The sequence below is a fragment of the Miniopterus natalensis genome, chromosome 19 (assembly GCF_054644295.1).
Source record: "Miniopterus natalensis isolate mMinNat1 chromosome 19, mMinNat1.hap1, whole genome shotgun sequence".
Taxonomy (NCBI): Eukaryota; Metazoa; Chordata; class Mammalia; order Chiroptera; family Miniopteridae; genus Miniopterus; species Miniopterus natalensis.
Genome location: NC_142099.1, coordinates 33,105,391 through 33,128,755, shown reverse-complemented (window position 1 = coordinate 33,128,755; position 23,365 = coordinate 33,105,391). Strand labels below are relative to the sequence as shown.

The 23,365-nt window shown below is 43.5% G+C and overlaps 1 protein-coding gene across 1 annotated transcript in view; it reads right to left on the bottom strand.

Annotated features, from left to right (window-relative positions):
- The window catches only part of LOC107539023 (T-lymphocyte surface antigen Ly-9), a 75,715-nt gene that overhangs the window by 29,004 nt on the left and 23,346 nt on the right, over positions 1-23,365 (bottom strand). Inside the window, exons 4-5 of the mRNA XM_087828202.1 lie at positions 20,624-20,871; positions 19,988-20,273 (exon numbers count right to left, since the gene is read on the bottom strand). Of these exons, the coding sequence (XP_087684328.1) occupies positions 19,988-20,273; positions 20,624-20,871 (534 nt within the window). The remainder of the gene's footprint in view (positions 1-19,987; positions 20,274-20,623; positions 20,872-23,365) is intronic.

The window sequence follows — 23,365 nt, the reverse complement described above, 5'->3', positions numbered from 1 at the left end:
TTGTCCCAAAGCTCCCTTAGACTGTCCTCATGCTTTTTAAGTGTTTTTTCTTTTTGCTGCTCTGATTGAGTGATTTTTTTTCTACCTTATCTTCTAAGTCACTTATTTTATCCTCTGCTTCACTGACCCTGCTTTTAATTCCTTGCAGTGTATTCTCGATATCAGACACAGCATTCTTTATTTCTGTCTGATTTTTGTTTATGTTATGTATCTCTTTTTTCATATTTTCACTAAATTCTTCAATGTTACCATCAAGTGCCTTGTTTTTCTCATTAATTTCCTTGAGCATCTTTATAATCATAACTCTGAACTCTGTTGCTGATAACTTGCTTAACTCCATCTTATCAAAGTTTTTTTCTGGTGATTTTTCTTTAATTTGGGGGTTGTTTCTTTGTCTCCCCATTTTGGTGGCTCTTAGTGTTTGTATCTATATATTAGATATATTTGCTGTCTCCATCTTATGGGGAGGGATTTTGTATTGTGAGTTCCCTGGAGCCCAGAGGTGTATTTTCCTTATACTTCTGAGCTCTTTGCTCTAGGTGTGTCCCTTTTGTGGGTGTCCCTTTTGTAGGTTGTTTGGGATCTCCTGTTATGGTTGGGCCTAGATTGTTGTTGACCTGTCCTTAGGAGGACTCTACTCTCAGGTTGGCTAACTGTGTGTATCAGCCTCAACCACATCATGTGAGCTGTTGTATGGGTGCTGGCAAGGCAGGAAAATACACAGTTAAACTTCCAGGAAATAAGGGGTATCTTCCAAAATATCTTGACAGTCACAATAAAAACAACTCAAGTGAAAATAGAACTGAGAGAGTGAAAGGAGAACACAAATGTTAAAGCAAAAAAAAAGTAAAAAAAGAGAGAAAGAAAAGTAAAGCTTAGAGAGAGAAAAGTATATTGTTCTTAATAGTGACAAAAATTTAGAAAATAATAGTAATAAACTAAAATGTAAAACAGAGAAGCTACTGGGAGATAATAGTGGCAGAGAAAAGATTCTGAAAGAAGGGTCAGCAAAAAATTAAGGGATAGAATAGGAATAGGATAATATTTGAAAATGAAAAAATAAAAATACAATAAACAGAATAATAGAAACTAACAACCTAACAAAAAGACAGGAAGACAGAAGGGAGGAAAAAGAAAGAAAGAAAGAAATAAAAGAAAAAGAGAGAAAAAAAATTATGCCAATGGATCGAGAGGAGAGAGAGAGATAAAGCCCAGGCAGGGAGGGAGTCCAATAAGAGATTTGGAGGAACTATATAGAAAAGCAGTAAACTTGTTGGTTATAATGATAAAGTCCCAGAAATTAAGCAGGACTATCAAGAAAGTCTTGATAGTAGAAGCAAGGGTAAAATAAAACAAAACAGAGAAAGAAAACAAAAAACAAGCTAAGCAAAACAAAATTCTTTTTTTTAAAAAAGGAAAAGAAATTAATTAAAAAATTTAAAAATTAAAAAAAATTATTACAAAATTTAAAAAGAACACAATTTTATTCATCTTTCTCTTCTTCCTAAGGAAAAAGGAGCAAAAAACCAAAAACTGGAAAAAAAAAAGTCAATCATGTGAGTTTCGTCTGGGCAGCTTGTGTTGCATGCGGTCACTGTTCTGTGTGCTGATTTCTGGTCTCCTGGGAGGTGCTTGTGTGAGGAGCCATTTGGGTTTGGCTCTGGTGTCCTTAGGTAGATGGTTGATCTGAGGTTCTCCGTGGGCCACCTCCTCTTGTCAGCTATTTTGCAACCTTGTGGTTGCCTGGTCTTACTCCAGAGTCTTCTGTAGAGTCTTTAGGGTGCAGGGTGGCGAGTGTAGCTCAGGGTATTGCTCCCCTTACTTGACGTTTTGCTGTCAGGTGCTCACTGTGAGGGGGTTAGTCTCTGCTCCACGGCCAGCTCCTCAGTCCCTACCCTACCCTCTGATTCTAGTTCCCCAGGCTCTGTCCTGCTGCAGTTTCAGATTGATTTCAGCCTGTTGCCTTTTCTGTGTGGGCCATTTCTGCAGCCTGGGCTCAGTGGGTTCAATTCAAAAACAGCCCAGTGAGCCCTTTGCCTGCCCAGCCCCCAGTGGGGTTTTCAGCATTTCCTCCAGTAGCCCCTGCGAGTCTTATTCTTATAAAGTCCTCCTGTGAGCTGTTCTCCCTTCCACCTTAGGACTGTGGCCTGCGGGGGTGTCTGGGGCCTCACTGAGTGGGACCAGACCCTTTCCTGTTGGGGGTGGTGCTCCTGGCTGCAGGAGAGGCAGGCATGCTCCTCCCTCCCTTCCTGGATCTGGTTGGCTGGTCGCACCAGGCGCGCCCCTCAAACAGTCTACTGCACAGACCCCAATCCCAGCCTCCGCTGGTCTGCCCACCCAGTGCATGCTGGAAGGTGGCAGCCAGCTCAGCGATAAAAAACTCAAAAACACACAAAGCAACTCACAGGCAGAGAGTCTGCCCCCCAATGTCCCGCCGCCTGCGCACCAAGGCACCCAGTGAAAGGGGACCCAAAGTCAGCTCCATGCAGCTCTCACACCACTGATTTCAGCAAAGCTGGGGCTGCTCCATGGGCCACCATGGCACCCCTCAGGGCTGGTCTCAAATCCCAGCCTCTCTGCACCAGGAGCTCAGGGCAGGAGGGCTCTCCTCCCCTTACCCGCACCACACAGATTCAATGCTTTCTGGGGCTCAACACAATGCCTTACAGGGAGGCAGAGGGTCCCTGTGTGTGCCTGCTCAAGCAGCCCTCTGGTCCTTTACTACTCAGGTACCACACTCTGTGGGACAGCCTTTCCTATGGTTAGCACCCTGAGCATTAGACACCAGTTGTGGCTGCCATCAGAAGCTTTGTTTCCCTAGGAAGGTGCCATCCCCTGGTGGACTCACCACTCCCCTGGGTCTCTTTGCCCTCTGTGAGGGATGCTCCTTCCCCTCTCCTCCTCTCTGGGTATGAGATCCCTGCTTTTGGAGGCTGGTCCACACTCCTGAGGTGAGGGAACTTTGCAGCCTTCAAGCTCGGGGCTTGGAGCCCAGAACAGGCTTCAGGGGGGGCTCCCCCTTTCTATAACCCCCTCTCTTACCAAACTCTATGATGTTTCTTCAGTGCTGCCCATTCACACTATGTCCACTCGGGTATGTTTCTTTGTTATTTTCAAGCTGGCTACGTAGTATTTTAGGAGTAAATTGAGTGCATGGCCGAGAGCAGGGGCGCTCTGCTTCTTCTCAGTGCCACCATCTTCCTTCTTTCTCTGTGATTTTATAAATAAATGTTTTCTTATATTTTAAGTCTTGGCTCTGAATTCTTTCCTAGCCAGAATTCAAGTACCGAGGTTGCTGAACCCAGGTCTAGTCTGATCCCACCAGTCTAACACCTGGTGCTGTTCCTGCAGTCCACGACAGTAAGAAGTTCTTTTTCTAACCAGCAGTCCTAATTTTATTATTATTCTACTTACTTTTTTTCTGAGCAAGCAAAGTACAAAAATCTTAAGTGTGCAATTATGAATTGAAATTTTTACTTTCCATCTATATGCTTTTTTCATATTTTTGTATTTTTTACTTTGGGAAAAATGGAAACCATACAACAATGGGTCTGGGCTGCCTGCCACAACTTGAGCAAATTAAGCAGAGACAGGGTTGAATCATATATGAGCATTTATTGCAATAACGACAGCAGCATGGGAGAGCAGCAGGATCCTTCCACATAAAATCTGTTCTACTGCTCCCTACCCCATAAGCCAGCTGCTTATATTGAGTAGAAGGACAAAGATTCCATGGGAAAGTAGGAATTACAGGCATGGGGAAGTAGGCAAGGTATAATGCTAACAGGTTATAGGCAATGTGGGCTGGGGGTCACAAAGAGTGGGCACTTCCAGGACTCCATTGTTCCCGGAACAAGGCTCTTAATCTTCCCATGATGATAAAAGGAGTATGGACCGAGTTCCAAAGTTAACTCCTATATCCTGGGGCATACAACTCTCAGCCACATTAGAATGTGCTTTCTCTAATTGAGGGATGGGGAAACTTTTTTTCTGCCAAGGGCCATTTGGATATTTATAACATCATTTATGGGCCATACAAAATTGTCAACTTAAAAATTAGCCTGCTATATTTGGTCAAACATTTAATTAACTCACCCCTAATGTGATGGCTGGAACTGCTTCTCTTTGGTGAGGCCTTGGCAGGGCCAGACCAAATGATTTGGGCCCATGGGCCACACATTCCACACCCCTGCTCTAATCGGAACAGAACAATCACGGTTAAGAGAGCATGATTAATATTGCTGCTTCTAACAAAATAACCTAAATTACATATTGTGATCACATAACCTAAATTTTAGTGTTTTACCTATACAATTCAGTGGCATTAATTATATTCACAGTGCTGTACAACCACCAACATTATCAATTTCCAAAGTGTTTTCATTACCTGTGATATTATGATTTATAAGAAATATATATTTGGCCATTCAGATGACCAAAATATATTTCTCAAGTATACATGGTCTTTGTCCACAGTTCCTGGCTTATAGCTCCCAAAGCCTTGGAATTTCCTAAGCCATTAGAGCAAAAGAAGCATATTTTGTTTCACTGTTTGGCCTCTTCTCCTCATTGTAACCTGCAGAAACTTCATTTCTTCAATGTGGCCTTTTCTCCTTTCTTTCCTTTTGATTTAAATTTGCCTCATCCAGTCTGATAGCACCATGACTCACCTGCCTCCCTCTTTCACAGCACACCCAATTCCTTAATCATTAAGTCCTCAGCACATCAGATTCTGGTCAGCATCAAACAGTCTTACCACTAAAGCCTCAGGCCTTTTGACCACAGAAACAGAGTTTCAGTCAAACTAAAGGTAACATGTAGGTCTCAGTTATGATTCAACTCTAGACCCAGAAAAGCAGAATGATCCCACCAACCACAGACAGAATGACAGTCGGCTGATACCAGGAAGAGATGGGGGGAATGACTGAGCATAGGGATCCTGGCAGCTGATCTCTCAACTCTCTCCCCAGAGCTACCAACCCCAGACTCTCCTCATGCAGCTCTAGTTTGCTCTGCTTTCCCTCCACCAGAGCCCAGGATGAGTGGCTGTGAGTAAATTTTGTGCACTGACCCTTTAAGTGGGTGCCTGCATTTCTAGCCATCTGTCCCTGGTGGATAGAAACCCTGCTGCTTTTCGTGGCCAGATGTTATGTGGGAGCCTTTCCTGGTTCTGATGCTCTGGGATGGGGAGCCCAGCTTGGGATTTAAACCCCACACTTCTCAGGGGGAACCCCCTGCAGCTGATACATCCCTCGGGAATTTCAGCTGCTGCCTGTGAGTGCCTGGCCAGCTCTCTAGCTCCTCTGCACTTCCTACCAGTCTCCGTGTGGCCTCCTCTGTATGTCCTTGGTGATAAGGCTTCTCTACAGCTAGTCTTTAGTTGTTTATTCAGGATGATTTTTCTTATACTTTAGTTATAATTCCAGTTTGGTCCTGGGAGGAGGTGAATATAACGTCCACCTAATCTGCAGTCATCATGGATCCTATTTCAACTTCCGAGAATATTAGTAAGTTTGAACATTGCTTTGCTGGTCTTTCTCTACTGGACTCAGGGAAACTGCAGGAACTAAGATGGGTCCTTAATAACTTTGCTAGTTTGTTTGTTTGATCTCATGACTAGGGGAAACTCAATGAGAAATCTTGTTTGTTAGTTTGTTTAAAACTATATTTGTTATTTGTTGAGTCTGTGTCTCCTTTTGTGGGGAGGGAGCCAACTCTGACTACATTTCAGCAAACCTTGAAGGAATGGGTATTGGAAGCTAGACCTGGTCTAAGTCAAGGTAGCTGTTCACCTCATCTTGACTGTACTGAGCGGACTTTGCGTTTACTCCCTTTGATGGGAGAAAAACCCAAGGTCTGGGGTATAGTGGGAAGTTTGGGCCACCCAACCCCTCTTATTGTCTTGTCTGTTGTGCCTGACTTGTTGCCAGCCAAACTTAAGGATACAAGGGTCGCTGAATTGTTAAATCCTGTAACTGTTCTCTATTTGTTCCCTTTATCAAAACTGTCTAGTCCTCAGACTTATTTAAATTTGTTCCAGTTAAAAATAAGTAGTTACTTTGATTGATAATAACATTAGTAACATAGGTAATTCCATCTCTGTACCCCAATGTAGCCCTCGGGATTATATTTTACAGAACTGAGGAACATTTAGTTATGAAACTATGAACAGAAAAAGTGATTTTTTATGCAGAGTGGCATGACCACAGTATGCCTTAAATTCAGGGGAATACTGGCCAGAAGATGGGTGTCTAAATTACACTACCACACACTATCTTACAGCTAGAACTGTTTAGTAAAAGAGAAGAGAAATGGGATGCAATCCCCTGTGTCCAGGCATTCATGTTACTATATCAGAACTGACCTCTTCAAAGAAAACATAAAATTCTGGTACAAAAGATGGGAAAGCCTATTCAGCCAGAAACACCCTCAGATGAAGAGGATAATGCTTATGGAATACGATTAAATTCCACAATGCCTCCTGCTCCTGTGGTGCTTGCTGCTCCATCCCCGTACAGGGATAATGAAGCTGAAGTGCAGGCAACACCCCCTTTAGGAGGGACCCGAAGACTACTGTCAGCATAAGAAACATTCAAACCTATAGAGAATTTTTGTGAGTATTTGAGCCAAACTGCCGACAATTGCTGAGAAGCAAAATCTCAACAGATTGAGAGAATGCTCCAGAGAATGGCAGTTATGTACCTTATTTTATATATTACAATCAAAAGAGGAGACACAAGTGGGTTACATGAAATCCATTGGTAATAGATTAGGGAGGCGGGAGAAAGAAAAGTGGGGAAACCTTTGGGATTGGATGAAAAGTAAAATGATAGGCACATACACATAATTCAAGTTACTAATTTTTGCAGAGAAAATACAAGAATTCCCCCCCCCCTTCATTTCCCCTTAATAATTAAGAAGACTGGAAAAGGGGAGGGAAGGTCCTAATTACCAAGCAGGAAGATCTGTGGAGACTCAATAAAAGCATCAAGGGCTGTGAATGAGCTGTGGAGACAAAGAAAGTCTTAGCTCCAATCTAAGGAATTGAGCAACATGAGAGAGCCAAGCTGGTTTTTTATTTTCTTGTTTGTTTGTTTTTTATAAACTTAAAACTTTCAGGAACTTTTATAGCCTTTACAACATTTTACAAAACTTCTTATCCATTCAGAAATAACTATCCTTAGAACAACTCATTTTTTCCCCTTTTTCCTCAAAAATGAATCTCCATATTCATTCCTTCTATTACTAAAACCATATAATTAACTTCCAACCTAATTAGCATTTCTAATTTTCAGAAACCTCAATTTTTTTAATCCTCACTGGGGATATTTTTTCCATAGCTTTTCAGAGAGAGTGGAAGGGAGAGAAACAGAGAGAGAAACATCGATGTGAGAGACACATTGATTGGTTGCCTTCTGCACGCACCCAGACTGGGGTAGGGGATCAAGCCTGCAACCGAGGTACGCAACCTTGGCCGGAATTGAACCCGGGACCCTTCAGTCTGAGGGTTGATGCTCCAACCACTGAACCAAACCGGTTCAGGTGAAACCTCAATTTTTAATGATAACAAAAAAAGTTAGCAACCAGCATTCCCTAGATTGACTTTTATGAGCACATTTCATAACCTTTAGGAACATAGTTTCATCTACTGGCAAACACTTTCAAGAAACACACCTCCAACACAGCACTAGGCACTTAGCAACAGCTCAGGCTTATCCACAGCCCCTCTGCAACAGAAGGCAGAAGCAGACGGATCCAAGGCTTGTTTAGCAAGCAGTGTCTTAGTATTTTGTTATTTCAAAATAGTTAGATATTCAATAACTTTTATCCAAGTTTACTGATTTAGAAAGGAATAGCGGAAATAAGTTAAATTGATTTACTCAGATATGGCTAAGCTTTTGTTTGTCCGTTTGTTGTTTTACCTCAACAATTGGGTTGCCACCCAAATGCTGATGATGGACTGATAAAATCCATTCACCCACTTTTGGGCTGTTGCTTCCCATTTGGGTACATTTTTTTCTAGTTCACAGACAGCACTGGCTTAGGGTTGCCTCTGAGAGCCAAAAAGGCTTGGCCACATGGAACCTGCCCATTTCCCTTGGGAATGGTGACCAGGTCTAGCTGGAGCATCCGCTAAATAATTTCCTTTTGCTTCCATGGTGGCCGCTTTACAGTGTCCTGGAATTTTGCTAATTGCCAATCATGTAAACTTCTGTATAACATCTAATAATTCTACAACCCATTTTCCATTCTTTCTGGGCTGCCTTAGAAAATTAAGAAGCCTCGCTGCTTTCGCGACATCCTAAAGTTGTGAGCTACGCCAAGGGCATGGCTACTGTCAGTGTAAATATTGGCTGTTTGATTTTGGCCAGTTCACAAGCCCGAGTCAGAACAATTAGGCTTGTTGGGAAAATTATTCAGGTAAATAAGAACCTTCAGTTATGTCCACCATGGAAGTTATTGCATATTCACCTCAGTAACATTCCTGCTTATTTTTTAAAGATCCATCTATAAACCAAATTAAGTCAGTATTGTTAAGGAGTTTCCTATAAACCATTCCTAGGAGTGAGAAGGTGGTCAGTAAGCAAAACATAATCGTGAATGTCTTTACCCTCCAGAGAAAGTAGTAAAGTTGCTGGGTTAAGACTGTTACATGGAGCTTAAGTGAAATTAGTTGCAGAAGACAAGAGCCAGGCGGCTGACAGCGGGTTGAATGTGATGAGAATTCAGTGGAGATCTAAGGGAATGAGGAATATAAGCTAAAGGGAGCCCCATCTTTTGTTTGTTTGCATAACGTGTCTGTAGCAGAAAGGACTGTCATGCAGGGAGGGAGCCCTTTGGCTTCGGAGCCTGGTTGCTGACTGTAATAGCCTGTAGGTCTACGATGATCTATATTTTTGAGTTACAATTTCTATAATTAAGGTGTCCCAGAGTGGAACCTTTAGATAATTCTTTAGAGATTTTATAGCTTGTTTCTGTTCGGCTTGCCGAGGAGAAACGCAGGAGGCCAGATGAGAAGGGAAAGGCAAGTTTATTGGGGCATCTGAATACACGTGGGCTGAGCTCCTAGTGGCATCAGCCCCGGTGGTTGGGAGGAAGTCTCTCTATGGGGTGTCGGGAGGGAACCCTGGCTCACGCACCGGGATTTTCTGAGCGGGAATGAGAGCTATGGAATGTAAGGAACAGGCCATTGCTTGAGAAACCCTGTCATACAGGGAGTGAAAGTTGTCAAACATAAGGAACAGAATGTGACTAGCGAAATGAGTTTACCTAAAGTTTACATTCTCATGTGGGGGGAGGGGGAGCCCTCAGGAACAGGAAGCTTTTGTCCAAAACTAAGAGTTTTCCTTCCAGGTCCCACTGGATCGGATCAGGTACATATACAGGCGGGGCCATTAATGAAAAATCTGGAACCCAACTGTGACAGTATTCAGTCAAACCCAGGAATCCTCTAAGCTGCTTTCTTGGCTTGTTTGTTTATTTTTGGAAGAGGAAGAGCTAGGATTCCTTTGAGGCTTTCGGGGTTAAAAAGTAGCCCATCTTTAGGTATTAGAACCAAAGTATTTCACCTGGGGTAGACAGAATCAGAGCTTGTTCTTTGATATCCATGTTCCTTCATAGCTGGCTGTTGTAATAGGTATATTGTGTCCTTTTGGGAGTCTAATAATTTTCTAGAGCATAAAACTAAATTGCCCACATGTAGGATTAGAGTGGAATATCTAGGACATTTAACATTATTTTATTTATTTATGTTTTAAATTGTCCCCTGAGGATATTTTTTCATTGCTTTTCAGAAAGAGGGGTGGGGGGGAGAGAGAAACGTCAATGTGAGAGAGATACATCGATGGGCTGCCCCGCACGTGCCCTGACCAGGGCCAGGGATTGAGCCTCTCGAACCACCAAGCCAAACCGGCCAGGGCTAACATTGTTTACATCAGCGTTTAGTATCTAAGACAATAGGTCGGACTCTTCGTGTATCCCCGGGGCATTACTGTCCAAGTAAACTTGTGATCTTCCCAGGTGAAAGCAGAGAGGCATTGACTGTCTTTTCCTACTGGAATGCTGAGAAAGGCACTATGTAGATCTGTTACTGAAAAATATCGTCACAGGAATGGCTGATAAGGTATGTGGATTTGGAATGTCTGGAGGTAACTAGCTTATTTATGGCTCTGAGATTTTGTACAAAACGCCATCTTTTTCCATTTGTTTTCTTTACTGGAAGGATAGGAAATTTAAAGGGGCTCAAACATAGAATTATAAGCCCCCTGTCTTTGGTAATTTCAAAACAACCCCCCCCCACGTATTTTATTTACTTTTCTTTTTTGCTCAAACCCACCACCCTCCCTCTGGAGCTGTCAGCCTGCTCCGTCTCTGAGTCGGTCTCTGTTTTGCTTGGTGGTTCAGTTTGTTCATTAGACCCCACGTCTGAGTGAGCTCATACGGTGTTTGTCTTTCTCTGCCTGGCTTATTCCACTGAGCGTCATGCTCTCCAGGTCCACCCATGCTGTCCCAAAGGGTAAGATCTCCTCCCTTTTTATGGCCAAGTAGTGTTCCCTGGTGTGACTGTCCCACAGCTGTTTCGTCCACTCGTCGACTGATGGGCGCTTGGGCTGCTTCCAGACACTGGCTCTTGTAAATAGCGCTGCAATGAACACAGAGGTGCATATATTCTTTTGAATTAGTGTTTTGGGTTTCTTCAGATAAACTCCCAGAAGTGGAATCACTGGGCCATAAGGCAGCTCCATTTTTAACTTTCTGAGGTAACTGCATGCTGCTTTCCACAGCGGCTGCCCCAGTCTGCATTCCCACCGACAGCGCACGAGGGCTCCCCTTTCTCCACACCCTCGCCAGCACTTATTTGTAGATTTATTGATGGCAGCCATTCTGAGGGGTGCGAGGTGATATCTCCTTGGGATTTCAATTTGCATCTCTCATGATTAGTGACACTGAGCATTTTTTCAGGTCTACTGGCCATATGTACGTCCCTTTTGGAGAAGCGTCTATTCAAGTCCTTTCCCCATTTTTAAATTTATTATTTATTGATTTTAGAAAGAGAGGGGGAGGGAGAGAGGAAGAGAGAGAGAGAAACATCAACTTATTGTTCCACTTATTTATACAATCACTGGTTGATTCTTATATGTGCCCTGACTGGGGATTGAACCCACCACTGTGGTGTATCAGGATGGTGCTCTAACCAACTGAACTACTCTTTTGCCTATTTTTCAATTGGATTGTTTGTCTTCCTGGTGTTGAGTTGTACAACTTCTTTATATATTTTGGAAATTAACCCCTTATCAGATGTATCATTGGCAAATATGTTCTCCCACACAGTGCGCTCCCTTTTCATTTTGTTGATGAAACGTTTCCTTTGCTGTGCAAAAATTCTTTAGTTTGATATAGCCCCATCTGCTGCCGGAGGAGATACATGAGAAAAAATATTGCTACGAGAAGTGTCCGAGATTTTACTGTCTATGTAAAAACCACATTTTAAATCAACTTCTTTCTTTTTCTGAGAAGCATGAGCTGCAACGTTTCCTCATTTTCTTAGTTCCGTGTGAAGCCCAATCTCTACTCCCCTGGCTTATCGGCACTTTCCACTAGAGGGCCCTGCCCCTGAGATTTCAACTTCAAATACCTTTCACAAAACTGATACATCTTTGGTATGATACAAAACCCTGTTCCATTGAAATAATTTTTAAAAAATTTTTCTTTTTTCTGTTAATCCTCAATCAAGGATATTTTTTCCATTTATTTTTAGAGAGTGGAGGGAGGGAAGGAGGGAGAGGGAGAGAGAGAACAAGAGAGAGAGAAACACCCATGTACGAGAGACACATCTATTGGTTCCTCCTGCGCCGCAGGTACATGCCCTTGAGCGGGAATCAAACTCACCAGCCCTTCCGTGTGTGGGCCGATGCCCTAACCACTGAGCCACACCGGCCAGGGCTGAAAGGATATTTTTATGTTATAGACCTGTTAGTCACAATCTAGTTAGTCTGGAAAGTTGTGAAAGGGAAAATAAAATCACACTCATTATATTTATTTATTTTAATTTTATTAAATTTATTGGGGCTATATTGGCTAATAAAATTATATAGCTTTCAACTATACAGTTCTATAATACATCATTTGTATATTGTATTGTGTGTTCACCACCCAAAGTCAAGTCTCCTTTCATCAACATATGTTTGCACACTCATTTTACAGAAGGAGAATCTAATAGATCAGAAGATTCACAGGAAAGAAAAAGGAAGAGATCAGAACATTGGTGGTCCTACGTCCCAAAGGCCACGTTCAGAATTCCTTTGCCTTGGTTCCACCTCAGGCTTGTTTTCCTGGGAGACCTAACAAGGTTTGGCCTCTGATTCTTCCCCTCTCCCTCCTCCCCCTCCTCCCCCTCCTCCTCCTGCCCCTCCATCTCTTTCCTCCCTCCCCACTGGGGCATGAGGACATTAGGGATTGGGGTGAGTGAGCACACTGGGGAGAGGCAGGGGCAGTTAGACAATGAGGATATTCAAGAGGGATCCCTCACCCCACGGAAAGATGAGGAGTGCTTTTATTTTAGGAGAAACAGCCTGTTCAGTGTCACCTCTTCATGTTCTCGTACTTTATCACCAAACCTCTTTATTTCCTCCTTCGTGTCCGTCACCACGGTGACTGCCTTTCACCTCCTCACACCCGGTTCATTGCTTCAGTTGACCTCTTGGTTGGTCTAACTCTGAAAGTCTTCTCCCTCCAAAATGCCCTTACACTGGTGATAGCCTCTGCCATTTGCATCCTGATATTTAATATTTGCCATAATTTGATTCCACTTTACTTGTTGGCTTTTATCTATCAATACTTCCAATGAGTACCTTTTTTCAACAGTATTTACTGCTCACAAGCAGGGTACAAGGCACTGTGTTGCCTGGGGGTGGACACAGAGGCGAATAAATCTGTCACCTCTTACGTTCACCTCTTCATGATCATGATGTCATGGATCTTGTCCTTAAGTAATGTATAATGCAGAGGGAAACAAATAATTGTCTATCCTGTAAGGCAGGATGGAATGAGTTATAGAGACAGAAGAACCAAAGGGGGGAAAGAAAGGAGTGCAGAAAGAGCCATAATTAATTTCACTTATAATATCAGGAAGAGCTTCATAGAGGAGCCGGGCATTAGACGATGTGTGAATGGGTAAGGGGTGGAGCACACATTCTAGCTGAGGCACTGTGCCACACACAGGCAAGGGACTGAGAACATGCATAGTGTACCTAGGGAGGTGCCCAAGATACAGCATGCAGGTCCAGGGCTCTGTGTCTGTCTGTCTGTTATGCTTTCCTCCAGTGGATGTGCTCTGTCTCTTTCATTGTCTGCCAAATCCCATTTATCTTTCAAGGCCCAGTTTCAGTCCTGCCTCCCCCATAATGTCTTTGCTGACTGTGTTAGCTTGTGCAACTCCTGGAAGTGTGTAGTTCAGGATTTAACTGTAGTGTCTATGCTGGAATTGGTTTCTCAGCTAGCCCAGGGCAGACATTATACTCATACTTGGGGGCCTTGCAGCCCCAACACAGTGCTAAAGATAGTCTGGGCTAAATGGTTCTATGGGCCCATTCACTAGGACTAACACCCTCATTCTGCCTAAATGCAGCTTATTTCTACTGTCCAGCCTGGGGTTGTTCACGGGCATTTAGGATTTAGCTAGTTATGTCTGTTAACAAATAAGGGAGGCAATTCTTCAAGTACTCACTTGAATGTTCCACTCAGACATGGCAGGGGAGGGGGAAGAGCACTTAACCTAGAGCTGAGCTTTATGAATCTCTAGGCAGAGCCTTGGGAGCTGGGGTGTTTCCAATTTCATAATCTGCATTATCTCTCAAGTTCCCTCTGGAGAATGATCTTGCTTCTCTCAAGGTCTCTTGTTTTAACAGTTGAGTTACACTTAGTTCCCCTAAAGTGCCAGGAATAGAACTTCTCAAGTCCTTTTGAATAATGGGATACTGGGTATGGCTTCTTCTTGTTGCTGAGGCTGCTTGGATTGTGTAATAGTCTGGTTCTGCAAGAAACAGAACTAATGAGAAATAGTTATAGTAAGGCATTGGCTCATGTAGTATGGAGATTGAGAAATCCCAAGATCTGTAGTCGGCAAGCTAGAGAGGTGATAGTATATAGTTCTAGTCTGGGTCCAAAGGCCTGAGAGCCAGGAGAGCTGATGGCGTATGTTCCAGTTCAAGTCCAAGTCTAAACTCAGAAGATGATGAATGTCCCATCTTTTTTAAAAAAAATATATATCTCTATTAATTTCAGGGAGAGGAAGGGAGAGAGAGAGAGGAGATAGAAAGATGAGAGAGTCATTTATCGGCTGAAGCCCGCAACCCGGTCATGTGCCCCAACCGGGAATCGAACCCTGATCTCCTGGATCCTAGGTCGACGCTCAACCGCTGAGCCACACCCGGCTGGGCTGAATGTCCCATCTTGAAGAAAGTCAGGCAGAGAGAGAGAGAATAAATCTCCCTTACATCACATTTTTGTCCTAGTCAAGCTTTCAATGGATTTGGTGATGCCCTCCCAGGAGAAACAGGATTAATCTGCTTCACTTCGCCTGCAATGTCAAATGTTAATGTCATCTAAAAACACCCTCGCAGACACACTTTGAGTAATGTTTAACCCATGGCTCTGTCAAGTAGACACATAAAGTTAACCATCACAGAGTGATACAGAAGGAAAGCTTGGTTGGAAAGAAAATCTTATGAGGCTTTTGAAATAGAGACTGAAGAAAAATGCTCCAGCACTCTAGTGCCTACAGAAGGAGCGCTTGCCAACACACCATCTGGGGAGTGTGTCTGCACTGCTGAGAGCCACAACGCTGACAGCTTCTCATGCCATACAGTCATGGATGGTTGCACTGGTCCAGCCAGTTGGGTTGTAGTATGTACAAGGGTTCCTGGGCAGAGGGGGCAAGTGGAGGCTGAAATGCAGCCCACACTCTACTCACCACGCCATGCACTTGGGCGAGGGGCTGCATCTGCCTTAGGGAAAAGGGGCCTTTGCTTAATTTGCCTAAGCCATGCACCAGGGCTCCTCAGGTATACTGGGTGTAAGCAGAGCATGCTAGGTGGTGTGCCACGGCTTATTACAGGTGTGCAACATGCTGATCCTCTCTGTGTTTGGAGTTGCTGAGAAGGGTCATCACCTGTAATCATGAGAAGCCTCTAGCCCCAGGCAGCCTCCAGACATGATCAATCTTGACTGTTTATCCCACTGTGCCGTAAAAATATTTTCTACATGGCTGTAAGGAAGATTAGGAAGCACCCTGCCAAGGGACTTGCCTTATCATTCATCCAGAAGGCAGCCATTTCAGAAAGGACACATGTCCATCTGTCCTTCTAAGCACCAGCTATGTCCAGGAGCAGAGTACTTCCTTTTTTTTCACAGTGGGATGTGGTGATTTTCCATATTCAGGTAAGATCTGGGCAGAGAAAGTCTGAGCATAGGGTATCTGCCATTATCTATGGTTGTAGTTTAGTTTCCATGGAGATAATGCTGTCTGGCACCTTAGATCACAAGTTCATAGCTTGAAGTCCCAGGAGGTTTGCTGTCCTGAGTGCTGGGTTTCTCCATCTGTGCTCAAGAGGGACATGGAAGACACGTTAACAGAAAGGTGCTGCTGGGGAATTCCCGTTCCCACGTGGGTCACCCAACTTCTTCACCCAGAAAAAAAGCAGGAGGGAATGGGGGTACTTGCATTGCTTTTGATTATAAGCTTGAAGCAACATCCAGGCGCAAGCTACTTGCCTTCCTTCCTAGTTGAGCCCTAGTTCCTCCTGTACCCCAATAACTGTGCCTTCACCTGTACACAGTGGTGAGTCACCTCTGCCAGCATCTTATGTGCTCTAGTTCAGAACACTGCAGACAACCCTCCCACCGGCTTGCAGAGTCTTTGATTTTAAATTACATACCGACCAATGAATAATTGTCATTCAACTTGTCTAGAGGATTCACTTTGAGATTTATCAATCCAGGACTCCCTGATTAATTCCTCAAATCCAGTCCTTTACAATTGTACCTCCTCTGTTTCCTCCCACTTTCCTTCAGATCTTGGCTCAAGCATTCGCGCACCCTGCCCCTCGCTTCTTGCTTTTCTTCTGTCGTTCCTTCTTCCCTTCTTTCCTCACTCTTCGCCTTCTCCTTCCTCCCTCTCATGATCACTGAGGAAAAAAAGTCCTCTGTCTCTTTCTCCAGGACACTTGGCTTATCTTTACAATCAAGCTGTCCTATGCATTAAGTTCCTTTACAACCTTCCCACTTGTCCAGCTCACAGATGCCTTATAGAATCAGCTCTTAATTCTCATTTATGGATCCATTTATATTCCGTTTCAAGTTCCCAATATATCTTCCCACCATTCATTTATTATCATTATTTTCTCACTTCTCTAGACTCCTGGGTTCAAATTTATCTTTCATGGTTAGCTTCCCGTGTATTAGCTCAGCTACTAAGCAGGAACACTCACAAAACATTTGCTTCACCAAGAGACCCCAACGCTGTCCTGACTAGCAGAAATGAGGACCATCAGATAGTGACAACCCCTCAACAGATTCCCCAAACTGAAAGTCCTGTTAAAGAACAGGGTTTGCTGTTCCTCTGAATATTCCAGAGAAGGACACTGAAGCACAGGACTTGAGATTGTCACTAGACCACTACAAATGGTTGTGCAGGTTGTATACTATAAAACTCAGCTGAGGGAGCAAGTTGGAACTGAAATTCAGCCTGGGTTCTACTTGCCAGTCTGTTCACCTGGTGTGGGCCCACAGGGAGGCACCTGTTCTCTTATTTTCACACTGTGGGCTAACAGTGGCCCTAGGTATTGTAGAGGCTGGAGTTTTCACACTATGTTCAGGGGCTTTGGGGATCCTGCGCTTAAAGGGTGGGGTCAGCAACCCAAGCAGGCCAGCCTGTGAATAACCTCTGACCTCAGGAGTAGTGCTCTGTGCATGTGTGGAAGGACCTTACACCTAACCTCAGCTGTTAGTCCTGAGAAGTCTAGAGAGGAATCCCAAGGGAACCAGCTGGCCCCTTGTTGAATGAACAGGGTATAATAGCAGAACTGTTGGAACAGATGAGACAACAGGGATAAGAAATCAGGAAGGATTTACCTTATTGGAGTACTGTGCTATGGAATAAATTGTGTTTTCTGACTTCTCCTTGGTGGGGAGCACCTGCAAAACACCCATCATTCACTTAGTAAGGGAACTCAGGCACAATGAATTCCCCTTCCTACTTCTACCCCTGCCCATCACCCCTCCCTAGTAGCATTTTCACTAGGTGGACTTCTCTCCAGGCCTCAGTTCTGCTTCCACCCAGCTTTGGAGAAGATCAGGGTCAGACGAGGGTGCGGTGGGACGGTGGGTAGTATTTTGGCAAAAACCTCTAGAAGAGGGATCTGCATGGCTGAGACTGGGTTTTGCTCAGTCAGGGTTTGAGCTTTCCGTAGGCTTTATGGACCCAGCTGCCTTATCAGGTCAAACCCAGTGCTAGTTCACCAGGCAGACCTCGGTAGCCCCCTTCCCTCCTTGTAGACTTCAGGGGAGCAGGCTGGAGGAGGCACACAGGAAGGTGATAACACGCAGAATACCGATTCTGGGTGGAGGTGAGGGAGAGGCAGGCAGGTAAAAGGCAGGTGGGAGGAGAGGGTGTGGGACAGAGTGACTCTGAGGCTGATAAAAGTAAGCTGCAGACACAGCCAGATAAGGTAATTGAGTTCAAGGCCACCTTTCTCAGTTCTGTGCCCTTGGAGCTCCCTTAGCAACCTGTTCATGAGTCAGCGGCCACGGAACAGCCCTCACCTCACACCAGGGGCTCTCTTGTGGCTTGTCTCCTGTAGAGGGTGCTTCATTCCTAATCACGACTCCCATCTAACCTTGAGCCAGGCCCCCACATGGAAGCTTAGGGCCTCAACCCTGGAGGCTGCCATAGGGTGACAACTGACCACATTCCTGTCCTTATATTGAGAATCACGGCACCATATCCTGGATATGGCATTTCTCAGTCGGATCTCCAGATTCTCGGCTGTGGCTTCTGTCTTGGCAGTAGCAAACAGGGGCCTGCCACTTGTGACTCCCTCTCCTGGGGGTGCTGGTGAGGATCCCTGAGTTGCATCAGCTCACCTTGGATGGGCCAATTTCATCATAGATTCTGGACTCTGCTGGCTGAGTATCTTTGGAAACCATGGCATATGCGTATATTGTGTTCTTTGAGACAGCGTCTGTGTCACAAACAAAGATAGAAACACAACATGCAGAAGGTGGACGACTTTTTAGAGATTGTCTATTCTAATGTTTTCTTTTTACAATGAAGGAATCAAATCCCAGAGGTTAAATGGCTCCCATCCTCTTGAGATGGATGCTCGGGTGCTGGGACCATCTCTCCCTCTTCTAGGGGTTACATGTGGTAAGGGAGGACTCTGTTCTAGAGTCCACATTAGACTAAAGAGGCTCTCCTCAGCCTCTGCATGGGCAGTCAAAATGGCTCTTCTACCCAGCGTCTTCTTAGTGTTTCTGGCGCTTAGCATTGACTGCCTTGCATAGCTAGTTGCATTTTAATGAGAGGGTCTTGGTTTTTCAACTAGATTGATTCTCTCTAGTTATACACTGTGTTGGATTCTTCTGGTACATACATTATTCTTACAGCCTCAAGGTTAAGCACATAGCGGATGCTCCACAAACATTTGTGGCTTCTCGATTGACTCACACCATCAAACACTTATTAAGCTCCCTCTATGTGCCAGACTCTGTGTGAGGCTGTAGAGAAGCAAAGGCAGGAGAGATATGTCCCTACTCTTAATAACTTATGGGCTGGTAGAAGCATTCATCCTAGTGTACCACTTTTCTTTGCTCCTAACATGGAACATTTTAGGGCCAGGTTGAAAAGATATGCCTAGAATTTAGGGTCTTCATGTTTCAGGGCACTAACATATCCACACATAACATGTCTGAGCTGAGCAATATCAGAAGGATCCAACATTTCAGAGTTTAGTCCTGTCGAGCTCCTGCCTCACACTTGGTGAGTAAGCTAAACTGAGTGCTCTCTTTTCTCACTTGCAGATGAAAAAAGAGGCCATAAAGGATTGGAGACAGATGTCTTTTTTTGAGGAGCCCTGAAGATCACCTATGGCCTGAGTAGGTGATCTAATCATGAGGCCAAGCTAGGGCCTATCAAGTACAAGCATGGTAGCTAACATTTACTGAGTACTTACTAAGTCCCAGGCACCAGGCCAAGTGTAGTTCCATTTAACCCATATATGCAGCAATCCTATTATTATGCATATTTTATAATTGAGAAAATTGAGACTTACAATGATAAAATAACTGGTAGCTGATAAGTGGTCAAGCTGGGACCTTCACCCCAGACTGTTTGCAGAGCACAAGCTTAGTCTTAACCACTCTGCTTGAATTCATCTCCTCCAATCCAGAGAAACTTATAGCTGAGAACTTACCAGGTTTCTTATTGAAGATCTTCAAGTAGGTACCTGAGGAGCCAGACCAAAGGAGAGTCAAGAACATGGAAGCAGAGGGGGAGCCTCTCTACGTCCAGGCTTGTTATGATTTGAGCAAAGGGAAGATTTTGGGTGGACATGGGGTTAGGAGGAATAGGATGGTGTGTAATGATCCCCTAGGGTGCTAAGGTCGAGCTTTCTGAATTGAGACTAGCACAAATACAGAAGGACTCAGAGGGATCTAGAAGAATCTAGTGACAACCATGGAAGACAAAATTAGTACATGTTCCACAATGACTCTCCAAAGGTCACAGTAAAAAATATGATGGAATTGAAAGTGACCCTGAAGACCCTCTAGTCCAAACTTTATTTCACATGTGAGAACACTGAGCCAGAGAGGTAAAGATACATGTTTAATGAAGCACAGCTTATTAATGGAAGTGCTAGACTTGAACCTAAGCTCTGGGCCCACTAGATACTGGTGAGCCCATGAACAGATTCTGAAGATCATTCAGGGTGATAACACACAGTCAGGGCCATCAGTCTTGTAGATTGTGTGGTGGTGGGGTGGGGATTGCAGAAACGTTGATTCCCTGGAGCAAAATACCTCTCCACACCACCTTGGATAAATGACTTCAGTCCTAGGAAGAAGGAAGGTGCATTTCCACATTGGGAAAATCCTACCTTGTCCTCTCTTGCACAAAAGGAACAAAAGCACTGAAGATAGAATGACTATAAACAGAAAGAACACAGTCAGCCCACACAGCAATCCAGCATGGCGAGTATGGAGGCCCATTGCAATATCTGAAAATGGAAGATGCAGAGAGACAACTCTCAGAAAATAGGCCCAAGATGCTGGACAAGCTTGTCCACATTCAAGGTGCAGTGCCAGAATTGGGGGCCCTCCGGGGAGTACCAAAGCTTTGAGGGAAACTGTACTTTTTGCCATTGAAAGTCAGGGTTAGAAACTGAACCAGGGAACATTTCTCAGAAGGCTTTGGACTAGTTTCCAGGGCTCCCTGGGAAGAAGTGCCCTGGGGACCTGGCCTAACATAAGGGAGACATATTCCCCTGGAGGATGAGGCCCGCATTCAGGCCCTACAGCTCTTCAGAGTGATTTGTAGGACGCAGGAGAGATGGAGAGAGCTGGTTACCTGCACAGAGCTGCTGGGCAGAGATGGAGTCAGAACTGTTGCTGACAGGGTTCCAGGCTGTACATGTGTAAGTCAGCTCTTGGTTGTTAGGAGTCTGGAAGATTTGAAGGACACTACCCTCTTCCCCCAGGGGACTCCAACTGTATGTCACATTTTTTTCTTCTTTCTCCACAGAGCATGTTAGTGTGACATTACAGGTACTATTCACATATGTCATTAAACTCTGAGTTATTTTCGGCTTCCCAAGCCTACCTATGAGGGGAAAACACATTAGCCAGTGGTAAACGGGAGCTGGCCTATACCAGTTTATGAGAGCCAATTACTATATTTTCAAAAATTTTTCAAATGTTTATTAAACACAGCCATCATGAAAAAGCAAAGTATAAAAACTTATAACAGCCCTGCCGGGCATGGCTCAGTGGTTGAGCGTTGACCTAGGATCCAGGCGGTCAGGTTTCGATTCCCGGTCAGGGCACATGCCCGGGTTGCAGGCTCAATCCCCAGTTGGGGGCGTGCAGGAGGCAGCCGATCTATGACTCTCTCATCATTGATGTTTCTATCTCTCTCTCTCCCTCTCCTTCCCTCTGTCTGAAATCAATAAAGATATATTAAAAAACAAACAAACAAACAAAAACTTATACCAAAATAAGTCATATTAAAAACAAACCTAATACTCAAAACTCATCACTTTTTTTTTTTACAATTTACCATTATTTATGCTCTAGACACTATTTCTATCTATGTACGTCCTTTGTAATGATGTCAAAGTCTTTCCAACTCTGCATGTCTTAAAATTATTCATTTGTGACAACATGGATGGATCTTGAAGGTATAATGCTAATAAGTCAGACAGAAAGTATAATGCTAAGTCAGAAAAAAGACAAAAACCATGACTTCACTCATATGTGGAATATAAAACAGAAAGTAACAAACTATCAAAACAAAACAAAAATAGACTCAGACACAGAAGTCAGAATGGAGGTTACCAAAGGGGAAGAAGGGGAAGAGTAGGGCAAAGGGGGTCAAATATATTACAGAAGGAAACTAGACTTTGAGTTGTGAGCACACAATATTGTATATAGATGTTGTATTATAAAGGTATACACCTGAAACTTATGTAATGTTATTAACCAATGTCACCTGAATAAATTTAACTTGAAAAGTCAGCCATGGTGGAAGTATTTATACCACAGGAATTGGCAAATGCTACAAACTTGGACTTGATTTACTGCCTCGTTGATAGTTGCTCTAGACTTAAGAAAGCAATGGAGGAGAGGTTACTAAAGCAGATTAAACTTAAAAGTGTGCCCTGTCTATAGCCTTTACATTGTAAATAGCAACAAAACAAAATAAAAAAACAAATCAAAACAAACTAGAGAATATTCTTCCAGTATTTGAAAACCACTATCTAATTCAGCAAAGAAGTTGCTCATGTCATTGACAAACAAGTCAAGTTCTGATATATATGTTTTTTGGATTGCTTTTTCTTATTAGTTGACTTAAGTGAAAATATCAACCAATATTCATGTTGGTTCATTCATTGATTGCAACTATAGGTTGGATAGCGATATAAACGTTTAGCAAAAATCAGTGAAAGCATTCTGTGAGAACAATTGGCTATATGGAGTTTACAATAAAGACCGTTATATATTTTATTATCATTTATGAAATTGTGTGCCACACATCCTTTATGTGAATAAAGCTTTACACACACACACACATACAGTATATATGCACAAACACATCATGAGGAACCAGTTGAACATTTATCAGCATACTACTACATGAAACGATCTTTAAAAAAAAAAAAAGGCTTTGTTTTCTGGTGTATGTGTGTTTTCTTTAAGTTTGTTGTTTTGTTTTAAAGTGCTCATGGTGAGAAGTTTAAAAAAACCTCTTTAAAAGTTTATTTACAAAAAATGTTTTCACTAAAGCAACCAAAAGGTAAACTGTAAAAGTTGTAGGCTGGTAAAGTGTTACTAAAGAGCAGTAATATTTAAGTTGAGGCAATAGCTAGATGTGAGGCTGGCAGAAGGAAAGGGAGGATCTTTTCTTTTACCAGGAGATAAAAAGTGGCCACATTCAGTGTTTAGTCCTTTCCTGTCAAAGCTGCTTTGTTGGGGTTGGTTCCTTCCTCGACAGCTGTGTGAAGAAGGAAATAGAAGAATCAGGAGGAACTGGCATCTAACTTTCTAATTATTGTGGAGTTTATAAAGACAATACACTCAACAGGGCAACTATGTTCAGGAACCACTTGTCTGTACTTAGGAAGGAGGAGACCATGAGAAGTAAGAGGCTGTAAAGATTTTTTATTTCATCTTAACCAGAAACCGTGGTCCTAAGAGTCTCTTAGAGGGATCTCTTCCAGATTAGAATTAGTGATGACTTGGCAAAAACATTTCTAAACAAGTTTGGAGTTAAGACCTTGATTAACTACAGCAGCTATAGATACAGGTATGGGCCGTGCAAAATGAACGATATTGCGTGTGTGTCTGTGTGTGTGTGTGTTTAGAAACTTGATTTACAAGAATGTTTAAGCCTCTGCTTGCTATTTGCTTGTTTTTAGAAAGACGTGTGTGTGTGTGTCAAGGTGAAGAACAGAAGTGAAGAAGTGGATCCCATCTCCTTTTTTTCTCAGCAGGAACAGAGATGTTACCTGCACGAAGCTGCTTGGCAGAAAAGGTGTGGAAGCCACTGGAGACCTGGGTCAGGTCCAGGCTCCACTACACTCTAATTGTAGAA